At 52.0% G+C, this 12556-nt stretch overlaps 1 protein-coding gene across 2 annotated transcripts in view; it reads right to left on the reverse strand.

Annotated features, from left to right (window-relative positions):
* The window catches only part of Tmtc2 (Transmembrane O-mannosyltransferase targeting cadherins 2), a 186863-nt gene extending 176980 nt beyond the window's left edge, over positions 1 to 9883 (reverse strand). For both annotated transcript variants that reach the window (XM_076909866.1, XM_076909865.1), the window contains exon 1: positions 9280 to 9883. In XM_076909866.1, coding sequence (XP_076765981.1) covers positions 9280 to 9365 — 86 coding nt within the window. In that variant the 5' untranslated portion in view covers positions 9366 to 9883. The remainder of the gene's footprint in view (positions 1 to 9279) is intronic.
* Between the last annotated feature and the right edge of the window lie 2673 nt (positions 9884 to 12556).

The raw sequence follows: 12556 nt of genomic DNA on the forward strand, positions 1-12556 counted from the left end.
ATTCATTACCGCGGGTCCGCGGCTGGCCGGCTCGACCCGGAATTACTCGGCTAGCTTAATGCTGTTTCCGGTGGCGCGACTGGTGACCTCGGATGCGGGCATAAAAATGCCAGTGCGTGTGTCTCTGCCCCTCGAATTCGTTCCAATTCGTACGGCCGCCGATTTCACGGAACGGTAGAACGGCCGTGGAAAAAAAAAAAATAGAGAAAAAAAGGGGAAGGAAAACGGAGGGCCGAGAGAGCGATACCACCTGGCGTCAGTCGATCGGCTCGATTATATCATCGTTTCACGCGAACAGCGCCAAATATTCGATTTGCGTTTGTCGGCAAGGAAAATCCGATACCTTTCACCTTCTCGTTTCACTGAACGTTTCGTAATTACGCATTCGCCGTGGCTGAACAAAGGAACCTGTCTGCGTGGCCGTTCGAATGGAAATGAAAAACCTCTGTACCCATTTGCAACGTTCACGGATCTTCTACATCAGACCACACTCGCGGTGTTACCGTTTCCACGTAAATTAACTTTGCACGCGTCACGGATTTAATATCGTACAAATATTCCAAAACGAATTACTCGATATTAAAAACTGTGTGCACCCTCTGGAATCTAACATTCCATACGTCTGACTTATGACAAATTCCAACTACTGATCAATGAACCAACCGATCCCAAGTGAAACCGCCTAGCCCGTCATCAACCATTTTCCACCATTAGTGCTCCAGGCTGATACGCGTTCCAATCCAGTACAATTAATTGAAAAAGTTCATCATTTTAACCAACTAAATTCCACCGGGTTCCCCGTATCGCGCGGTCTTACGTAAGGTAATGGCGCGCAAATTAACCGTGGCTAATTAGTTGTGGTACGCGCGCGGTGTAATTGCAGCCCTGTCCCCGCATCAGTTTACCAGGCGGCGGTGATTTCGTGCGCGGAGAAAGACGACGACGGGCCGTAGGGTGAGCGAAACAAAGTACGCTCGCTCATCCCCGAGGCGGGCGGCTGCGCCGCTCGATTAAAATGTTGCACGCGTCCCATATTAAACAGGGGTAGCTCGCTGCCTCCGCCGCGAGCATTCACCGGCGAACGCGCGGGCGTAGGCGCGATTCAACCCCGGCGTGGATCACCGTTTGTTCCGCGAGGAACCTCTAACTGGGCGGAAATCTCTTAGCGATATTGGCTGGTCAGTGAATGGGGTATCTATGTTACGTGGCGCGCGCGACCTGAAAAGGCGGAAACACAAAGAGGCGCCAATCCTTTTCGAGCATCCACCTATCGGTATTCATCGTCTTTGCCAGCCGGCTGGAAGGAGATGAGAAAGAAACCGGGCAGGCTCCGATGTTTCTAGCCATTTTTCGCGACCTCACAGACGGTGAATGGAACACTCGTCGATACACCGACTCCCTCGATTCCTTTCGAATTTACGAACGCACGAATTCGTCTCAAAGGGATCCTTCGACCCCTCGCCTCCCTCGATCTTACCATCTAATCCATCGGTAACTTTGATAGGCATCCAGCTTACCCCGTAGACCGACGTTACCTCGCAAAAAAAAACACCACCCTACTTTTCTTCGACGAAGCTTGGCTACCCTCGCTCGTAGCGTCACGCACGTTCGCCAAAGGCAGCAGAGGCGCCTCTAAATAGGTCGCAGCGGATCTCGATTGTTTTCCAATGCTCAGCCCCGTGGTTCCTATCGACGAAGCGTTGTATTTCACGGAAACGGAGTAAGGCCCTATCGAGGCCAAGAGCTCGACGATAAATAATCTCCGGTCCCTCTGCTGACTGTACTCTTTTCGGCGCGATAAAGCGCATCGATCGCGAGCCGTTCAGCCGCGCGGGATAAATTCTGGTCTGCGGGCCGTGCACCAGCAGGAGTTGCACCCTCTGTCACGCGAAACGGCGTATTCGTCCAGCCCTGCATACATAAGCGGCCTGCTGCGGGCCCGCCCGAATAAATAAACCGATACAACAGCCCTGGAATTGCAAGAATTTTCAGCCACCAGCCAAATGACGCGCTTCAATCGGAAGCAGTGCCACCCATGGCGCCACCCTGCGCTCGACTACGCCCTGGGGATGCCACGCTTTGTTTTCGACCCTTCGCGTTTTGTTCCCGCGGCGAACGATGCGACCACCTTACGAATCTCTTCGTCCTCGAAGCCGAGCAGCTGAGTGAGAACAGGCGTTGCAATCGAGGGCGATGAATCCTGGAGACCTGTGCGCGCCTGTCTCCAGAGAGATTTTTGTGCGATTGAAAGCTAGCAAACATTGAATCGCTCGCATCGATAGACATCGGTTATAGCAGTTGTAATAACCGTGCGGAACGACGCGAAGCGTAGCTCCTGCGCAAAAAGTATTTGCGAATATCGGTATTTTTCAATAATGCAGTTTTTCAGCGAGTTCCACACCTCTCCGTGCTCGTAATTCGAAATTTTTGCAAACACACGACACTACCGTGGGACGAATGCAAGAATTTTGATGAGTTTCAAAGGGGGAGGTGGCTGTGTCGCGTTTGAATTCCACGAATCTTTTTCACGATGGCGCATCGTAGCGAAGCACATTCAGCAATAGTTGAAACACTTGCTCCTGCCTGAATACCGTTCATTATAGCCACATTCGAATAATAGCACCACCCAAAACCGATTATCAATTTTATTTTCAATTTAAATAATTTACCGAACCACTCCCAATTACCGTTTCGAATAACAACTAATTGAACCGTACTGCCAAGAACACAATATTTAAACAATATCGCTCATTGTTCCGACGAAACAAAACCCGATTCACTCCGTCCATTCGGAATTCACCAAAAATTCACGCTCGTCTATACTGACCGCGTTATAACAAATCTATCTAATATAATTTTGATTGGATTAAACAGTATGTAAACTCTGAACACTAGCGACAGGCAAATATTGTATTTGTCGAAGCTGTTGTACGCGGTAGAGTGAGAATGAGCAATAAAAGCCGATTGATTCCTCTTAATAGGAGCAGGACGATCGAACAGAAAACAACGGTAGCGACAAATGGCTCGAATTTGTCATCCGCGGAAAAACCGCTGCAGCCTGGAGACCGATCCATTTGTAACAGTCGCGCGGTGATGTAGTTCCAAGACCGGCGTTATTGTCGTCGCGAGCGAACGGATTTAAGGATGCGCACGGCCGCGCGAAATTAATCAAACGCCGCTGGGCGCCGGGAAACAAGCGATATTAAAATATCACGGGGAAATTCAGGCAGCTTTTCGAACGCTGTCACCGTGCGCGCGCCGTCACTCACTCGCACGCCGGCACTCTTCGCGTTGGAGCTCGTCCTGAGAGCCGCGGCCATCCTGCATTGTCAGTCGCAGCTGACAACGCGAGCGGAGCAACGAGCGGATTTGCATGCGATTCAAGATCTATTACACGCCGGCAGAAGCGCGCACAAGCGGCTCGGCACATTTTTTTCCTCCACCCTCTCTCTCTTTTTCATTTCCAGCCAGCGACGAGCAGTTCGATTCGAAACTGCGCTCGCGCGTAGGCGCGTTATCAGCTTAACTCGAGTGAAAAACTGCTCGCTACGACCCGACCGCCCTTCCGTCTCTTTTTTAATATACCTCGATGACCGGTAAACAGTCGAACTGTGGAACCGGGCTAAATACGACGCGACGAAGTAATCATTTTCGCTGGCGAACGAGCGGCGTTGGAATTTTTGATATCGCCGCGGTACAGCGGCACGCTCGAAACTCCAGTCCTCGTCAATTTCGCAAATGCGAAACGGGGGAGGCGCAAAAGGGGGCTCGCAAAAATCGGGACAACGGCTCGCGGTCCCATCGGTGGAAACGGGAGATGCTTCATAATGCCCGGAAGAGCGGGGTGGTTGGTTCCGCGTGGAACGCCCGGGCGCGTTCAACCGATGGCGGACGAGCCGTTCGACGCGGCCGCCAACGGGAAGCAAGGGGGTGGCGCGGGGGTGTGTAGAGCGAATGTACCGTGAAATAACAGACTGCCGCCGAAAAAGGTTTTAAAAGAGTTTAATTCCATTATTTAACGGAAACATAAACACGCGCGAGCGCGGACACGTTGTTATTTCCTCGATGCCGTGTCGCGGGGCCTGTTTAAACAAAGTCCGCGTAACGCGTACCGCGGCCGCGTCGAGTTCGAGAGCCTCCCCCTCTGCTGGTCGACTATTTTTTCGAGCGAGAACACTCGGACAACGGGGACCGTTTGGCAATCGATTTCGATTATTTATACGCGTCGAGGATTCGTGGCCCGTTGTTTCTGGAGCAGAGAGAGAATGCACCGCTCGAGCGTTTCGCGCGTCCCTCCGCTAGGCTCGCGCGCCCCGCACGCGCGAGGGGGCGAGATATACGTACGGCGCAGCCCGTTACCACCGACCCCGTCAATTATTTATACGCGGTACCCGGAAACGCGCGTACGCCGCGTCTTCTAAAAAGTCCGCGAGGGACTGAAATAGTAATGCGTTGGTTTACATTTCATGGGACCGAATGGCGTACCGCAGCCGAACGCTGGCTCTGCGGTATTATTCACGGCAGCCGGTACAAGGGAAAGAGAGGGTACAGCCAGCGTAAGCCTCGAGCCGGTAACTTTTCTTATTCCGTGTTCCGTAACGCGGCTAGGCGGTGTTGGCTCTAAGTGCGAGCGCCCAACTGCAACCGCACGTTCTCGTATGTACGTATGTATATATATATATGTACATACGCGGCCTCGGAAACGCGTTCGTTTACGACATTAGGTGTACCTACGTGCACATCCACGTTGGTACCGCACCAGACGAGTGCGCAGCGGGGTATAGCACGCGGATACGCGGAACGTAACCGAAACTTTTTTCACCTCGAACCCTGGTTTTCCTCCAACGGTCACGCTGCAGGTATTCCTCGTAGAGCAAGTGTTCTCGCGCGGTTACCATCGTTCCTCCCGTAGCCAACCAACCCCCTCGCGACCAGGGTTAAAAGTAAGGGGCGAGAAAAAAGGAAGAGCATCGAGGAAGACGCCTAGGCAAATAAATATAACCAGGCCGTATTCTTTGCCAAGGCATTGTGGTCCGGGCGACCCAGTGAAATACGGCACTTTTATTATCCCGTGAGTTTTAGCGTGGCGCAACGCGCGGCCGGAATAAACTCTCGAGACACGGGGTAAACTCTTCTGAGGGGAGGGCTGGTAGAAAGGGGTGAAAACCTATGCGCCCGTGCTAAACCAGACCCGAGGATCTTCGGATCTCGTACCTCCTATTTATCATACAAAGTTTTCTTCATTTTTTACCCACGGATACCCCAACGGGCTCCGATCCAGGGAGAAACGACGCGATGGATTTGAAAATACGCGTGGAGGTACCGATCCCCACGGCACGGACACGACCAGACAGCGTCAGTGCGAATATTCGCCGCAGTGGAGAGGGAATTCCTTCTTTTCTTTTATCTTTCTTCTGCTTTTCTCTCTTTCTCTCTCTCTTTGCTCGATCGCGCAAAAGCGTAACGTCGTTGTCGCGCGGAACTTTCAACGGCTACGGCGATCCGGCGCACCGCAGTTCCACTTGGGGACTCGGTATCAATTGAAATATACATTCGTCGCGAGTAAATACCGTTTGAAAATATTATTTCGTTTAATGATCGCGTTAGCTACGGGTAGATACCGTTTACTGTTTACGCTTCGGATCCAGCGTAAATAAAATATTTACCCTGCGAAAGAAGCGGGTAGACCGCCTAGGACCGAGCTAACTCCGCCATTCGTAATCTTTTATTTCCCGTTTCTTATTTACCCGACTCCCCGTGTGCACCTCGCCTATTTGCTCGAACACACCTCTCCGTTCCTCCTCATTTGCTCGCGCTTTGCTCGCCTCGAAATGGCGGCTATACGTATTCATAAGTTCCCATTAAAATTTGTTCTCGGATCGCTGTTTACAATGCATCAAGCTGCATTTTATTGCCGATATCGCGCAGCCGTTTCGAGAAATGGAAACGTTTATCTCCGCGAGGATGGGATGCCTGTTTTCCTCAGCCTCGAAAGCGTACGCGTTCTCCCAGGATGGAAGAGGGACACGCTGGACGAGGGGCAAACACGATTCGCGGCGGTGAGAAAGACGTCGACGAGAGGGGAGGAAGAAGGGTGAACGAGGGGGAAGAGGGCGCGGCAAAAAGGTGGAAACTCGGCTGGACTCTCGTTAATAACTGGACTCGACTTGATTATGGTCGCCACGGGCGCATTGGCCGCTTTAGCCTTGGCGGTCGCATCGAACGAGGTGGCCGCTAATGGGCCGGATATGGATGAAAAATTATCTCGGCTTAATGCTCGAGCCCGTTTTTCGTTATTACCTGCGGTTTTAAGGTCCCGTTGGGAGCGCCGCGACGCTGGCCAACGGGCAACAACAGCTCAACGGAGACCGGGGAGAGAAAGGGTGGCTGCGTAAAATAAACGGAACGTAACAGACACAATAATTCATTTTTATGCGAGCAAAGAGTCTTTTGATATGCAACGAACACAAAATATAGAAGAAATCGCAGGTAAGAGCAGTTTCGAAAGACGAGAAATACTTGAGACGATCTAACAATTGCTGTTTCCAAACAACCCTTTGGAAAGATGATTAATCAATTCGATTAATCAAAAACGAGGTCTGCAACGATAGTCTCGCGTTACTCTACTTTCGTTTCATCTAGCTCTCGTTCCACGCTTCTCTCGATCACTCGTTTCATCCATGCCTCGCCTTCATCCTTCGTTCTCGATCATTTAATTTTCTGATATAGCAAAGAGGGACGGCTAGAGAGAGGCGGTACGCGCGACCTTTGCTCGCGCGTTGTTCGCGGCCCCGGTCGCGTTGCAATTTATCCGGCGATTAAACGTTTGATCGTCGGGCCAACCGGTACACGCAATTCCATTAGAACAGGCTGCACGGTTGATTTCTAACGCGCGTGTCCCCGGAATAAACTGATTCATACGATTTACCCGGTCCACGCGTTATTCCATTACACCGGAACCCCCCAACTATTTATGGAGAGGATCAGAGTGGATCGAGCGGCAAGATCTATGTACACATCGGGTGTCCGTTAAGTTCTGTTAATAATACAGTAGGTCGGTAAACCGGGATCTGGTATCGAGGGGGACAAAATAATCCATCGTCGCTTAAATATTTCATGACGCAATCAACAAACTCTAATTGGTAGGTGGGCACGCTCCTTGCGAACGTTATGGGGATGCCGCGTCTCCAGGTACCAATTAAAGGGTGGCTAACTTTCTTGGCGCATCTATAAATACGCAGGCATCGAAAATTAATGTCTGACTATTCGATTCTTAACTATGAGCTCTGTGTCAATCGATAAACTACAAAAAATTCGAGTGCCATTTGAAGACGACTTACTCTCTTCAACTCGTATCGCACCTTGCACCCTTTAAGCGTCGCAAGGGTGCTTCTTCAGCACGAAGAGAACAGACTAATCGATCGCGAACGAAACAAGCCGACTCGACGAAGACACAAGCGCCGCTCGTTCTTACGCTCGAGGGCTTATCGCGGAAAATGCAGGTGAATAAATCGGCGCGGTATCGGACGGTCTGTCGATGCTCGTGGCCGAGTTTATCGGACGCTGACGGAGACGCGTTCGCGCGATAACGACGCAACAGATTCCCATCGGTGACGGGAAGCGCGCGTAATCACAGGCTGGGGCCCAGCGAGCGCGGTAGCCTCTCGCAGCTGATCGAGCCGCAACTACGATGTTCCGGAGATTACGGAATACTCAATTAAGGGATTCGGTATCATAGAATTCGAGAGCTTCGGATTAAGGACGCTTATCGCGAGAGTAACTTTGGATTATACGCGGGGACGAGGCGACGCGCGTGCTGCGTGCACGGATCCTATCAGCCGCGACCGCCGCGGACCTCGCGAGTAATGCTGCGAGTTACAACGCCCTCCTTACCTCCGCTGCAACGACGATCACACCGTTCTCGAACGATCCTCGGATACAGATTACTAGGATAAATAGCCTGGAACCTGTTCTATCGTTGCACGAGAATTTGTAGAGCGTTTGTAAAAATAATTTCAGACTGTCAGAGATTGACTGATACACTTCGATTTGCTTGGAAGCTGACGAATGATGGGGTAAAATCTTTGTCGTTCTAGTGTATCGTTTCGTTGACGACATAAAATGTCGGAACGAGAATATTTTCGTATGTATAGATGAAAATTTTAGCGATGCATGACAGACGTGAAGCGATTAAACAGACAGCTGATTAATTGAAGTCTAGAGATTCGACGGACCGCGAGAGAGACGGTACAATTCGATTAGAGGGACAATTATTCCGTCGAATCGCATAAAAACGGAGAACGCTAATCCAGTGGCGTATGATTTGCGTCCTGTTGCTGGCGTTGGCGTAATTAGTAATATCTGATTAACTAAACCGGAGCGGAATCGGATTAAATGAAATCGGAACGCAAATCGCGGTGGCTCGTAAATCAGCTTATCCAGCTGCGACTTGTCCTTTATTCATTGTGTTTGCGCTTGTTTCCCGTTACACTCTACATTTACTGTCCATTGCCCCGATACCGATAAATATCGTCGTTATTGCCGTCATTAAACCGCCCTGCGCCATCCTACTATTCACGATGAATTTTAAATCCGCGCGAATCGACGGTTCCACCCCCCCATTCTCTTACGTGGCCGCGAGAAACGATTTCATAACGTTATCATATCGATTTCGCCCGCACTGCATTAATAATTCCCCGTTTAATCCGCATCTCAGATTTTTATAACATTTTAATGCCTCGACGTGGACGCGTTTCGATCCCCTAAAAGTTCGTCCGGGTCGAAGATGACGATGCGCGTCAAAACGTCCATCGAAGAACGATATCGAGAGCGAGGTAAATAAACGGCGCGAATGAAACTTTGATCGAACGATAACGTAGACTTCGAACAGATCGGAGTACAGCCTGTATTTGCGTTTCACTTGTTCCTCATCTCCGAGCATTCCCGAACGAGCGTTGCTAAATAAATACGAGCTTACAACACGCAGATGGCACCTTTCGACCAACAACACGATACCACGATACGTACGCGGGTATCGAAAACAAACTCGACGTACGCACGCCTAACGCAGTTATCGCCTGCCTCGAGTGAATCACCATCGCCTTTATTTATGTCATTGAACACGACAGATCAGTGTCTCGACGACTCTACGACGTTCCAGTCGACTCCATGCATCGCGAATACGCGATACGATCGAATAGAAATTCTAATGAAACCGAGTCGTCATCCTCGATAAATTACAATCGAACGAGAGCGTAATGGAGGGTAATCGTGACTCACCGATCATCGTAGACGAAACCCGCTTGCAGGGTGTTGCAGTAGAGGGCCGTGGCGACGAGGGCGCAGGCTACGGCTAGGATATCCATGTCACATCGTGGCGAGGACGTTGGCGGCGGCAGCGATGTCGAGGGTGGCGGCGGCGGTGGCTGCCTCTTAACTTGTTGCACGTCCGCGGGCCTTCCTCCTCCACCACCTCCACAGCCCCTCCTCCTCCGCCTCCTGGGTCCAGCGGCTCGCCGTACGGCGGTCGAGACGTCCGCCGGACGGTCCAGCGACCGCCGCTCTGACGCCTGTCCGGATGTATCTCGCCCGGGACGAATGTCGGTGACACGTCGCGTGAAGCGAGCCAGTAATCAACCCCCGGCTTCCTCGAGCCGTGACGCGGGACGTCGTACGGACTGGTCGTCGCGAACCGTCGTCGTCGTCGTCTCGCTGGTACCAAGCTGGCCGACGCGATGCGAGAAACAGCCGATTCACCGATGGATCCTCTGTGGAGTAACTGCGCGGTGCCTGGACATTCGCGGTCGATCAACGCGTCGGATCTTTCGAGAACACGAACATAAACACGACGATGGGATCCAGGTATGGAGATTCTTCTTGGCTACCACCAGCAGAGATGTTCCTCTTCTCCAGCAGCTTCGATTCTTGGCGATACTCTTCGCTGTTCTCCAGCAATTCTCACTACGAAGGTAAGTGGTCCATCCGTGACACTTGTCCCGACGGTACCGCTAGTTAAAACGGTTACGACGTTCTCCGTTCAGTCACTGGTGCGTTTCCTCGCGAACCTCGCGGTACCACGCGCGATCACTTCCGCGGACAGTGCGTCGAGCCACTTACCCGCACGAAGCTCGACCTCGAACTGAACCGGGATACGCGCGTTCGTGCCGTCTCGGTGATTCTCGACGAACCTTATCGCCGAGCGAGGTGCGCGACACAATGTAAACAACGGAGTGGAGCTCGCCGGAGGCGGCGTCGATGTTGGTCACCAGCGGCGATGCTCTTCCGGGCCAAGGTTCGCCCGAGATGCGAACGGAAATATCGGCGATGGAACGGCGTAGGACGTTGCGTGGGAGAAACAGTGGACACGGTTTGTACCCGCGACGCGGCGCATGTTCCGAATGCGGAACGCCAACTGTCGCGCGCCCCCCGAGGACGAGCGCTTTATACGAGCGGGAGACGGGCATCGATCGGACGGGCGCTTGCGCTTGCTCGCTCCTCTGCTCTTCCTCCTCCTCCTCCGCCTCCTCCTCATCCTCCTCATCCTCCGATATGCTTCCTGGTCCTCCTTCGCTTCCCTCCTCCGTTCGCTCTCTCTCTCTCTCTGTTCCCGTTCTCCTCCTCTCTTCCACCCGCTACGCTTTTGGTACCACCTCGCCAGTGTCCCTCTACGACCGGCCGCGACCACGACCGCGACCAACGGACTGGATTAACCGCAACCCCGGCGACGCAGCTGACCGATGGTTGTCCTTTTTGGAGAACGACGCGCGACGACGTCCACACGGGCGGTACGCGTGCACGCCGTTGATTCCATCGCGAGGACCTGCTTGCAGAGCGTCTTTTCACAGTCGCGATGGAAGCCTGCGAGAGGATAAAGAGCGGTTTCAGTTGAACGAACGTACCTCTGCGGGATTAATTGCATTCGGTGACCGTTCGATGGAATGGGCAGCGTTGTTCGAAAAATAACACGCAACGCGGAGAGAATTATTGTTTGTAGAATATTCGTCAATGGTACCGGCGTTATTTCAGCCCGCGATAATGACAGGGGTTAAACGCGAATCATTAATAACGGCCCGCCACGGTGCATGTCATTTTACAAATTTAGGAATTATTTTACAATTCCGCGGGTGTAGAAGGTATTATTATTATGTGGCTATAATTGTCATTAATATTTGATTATTATCGTCGGCTCGTTTCTAGCCGGAGAGCCTGTTGCGCGTAACTGCCGAACGCGTTACTTTGAAACGAGCACGTCCATTTAAATTTTCGAATTGTCTTTGATCCCCGCGAACCGTCCGCGCTGGTTGGTACCGGTAATTTCGAGTGGTGGCCGTTAAAGTTCATGGAACCGAATCGATCACCGCGGAATTATGCAATTGGTCCGCGTTCAATCGGGAATCGCGAACGATATCGGAAGCGAGGGGCGAAAGAACAGCGGACGCGGGATAAAAGATAGCGGCGAACGTCTGCGTCCGAGCTGGTGCTCGTCCGCGTTTCCATCCGAATAATACGCGTATATAACGCGAATCGATGGTAATGGTCGAGACGATTCTAATCGCGCGACACGGCGCGAGAGATGGATGGTCGGAGCGAGAAAAAGGCGGGCGGACAACAGGTGTTAAGGAGATTCAAAGATTTCTTTCGTCCGACGAGTCACGCCGGGGGTGCGCCTCGTATCGCGATATTAAATAGGGTTGCCCGGCTCCTACGTAATGCTCTGTCCGTCAGTGTTGCCGTTTCGGTCCCGTGCTCCCTCAAATTACCACGATTAATCACTATAGCGTGGGATAATTAATTGCGCGCAAGGGGCTGCGTGAAGCGTACATTCATCACGAGTATTGTTTTAACCGTGCCAGTTACGCCCAGGTGATAGTATACTTAGTCGCGCGAGGGCGCGTGCACGACTGCGCGCACAACCGCCGCCGTTCAAGGAAAGACATTCCCGCGGAGTTTCCAATTAACCAAATGAATGGTCTAAATATCGCCCTCCGCGTCGGATAATGTGTTATTCAATTTCGACGCAAATTGTCCGTATCCTTTCCCGCGTAACCTCCTCTGGATTCCCGGAGCTTCGCGCGGCTTTTGTTCCGGGGACGTATAATGCGGCCGTTGTAAAACAACGAATGCGTATACACACGACCATGGGGATATATACAAAAACACTGTAATTGCGTTCGTTTCATTATTCCCCCGCCGCCCGTTGCCCCCCTCGCGCTCGCCAAATTTATATCGTATCCCCGCGACAATTGCCCCGCGTCTCATTTCCGCGCGATTAAACTTCTGCAGGCTCAATTTTATCCCATCGCCCGTGGAAAATAATTATGACCGACAACTTGTTCCGCGTTCGACGCGAAATCGCGGGCGAAAATGCGAGATCGTCGGACGGCGGGCGGAGGGTGAAACGAATTAAGGATAAACCGTAGCGCGTCGAATCGATCGGTGGTTAAATATTAAACAGGTGTCGGCACCGAAACGAGCTGCGAAGAACGAAAAAAAAGGACGAGATCGCGAGAGGGAACCCCCTAATCAGCCCGCCTGCCACTTAGCCCCGTGTCACATA

This window comes from Xylocopa sonorina, chromosome 2 (assembly GCF_050948175.1).
Source record: "Xylocopa sonorina isolate GNS202 chromosome 2, iyXylSono1_principal, whole genome shotgun sequence".
Lineage (NCBI taxonomy): Eukaryota > Metazoa > Arthropoda > Insecta > Hymenoptera > Apidae > Xylocopa > Xylocopa sonorina.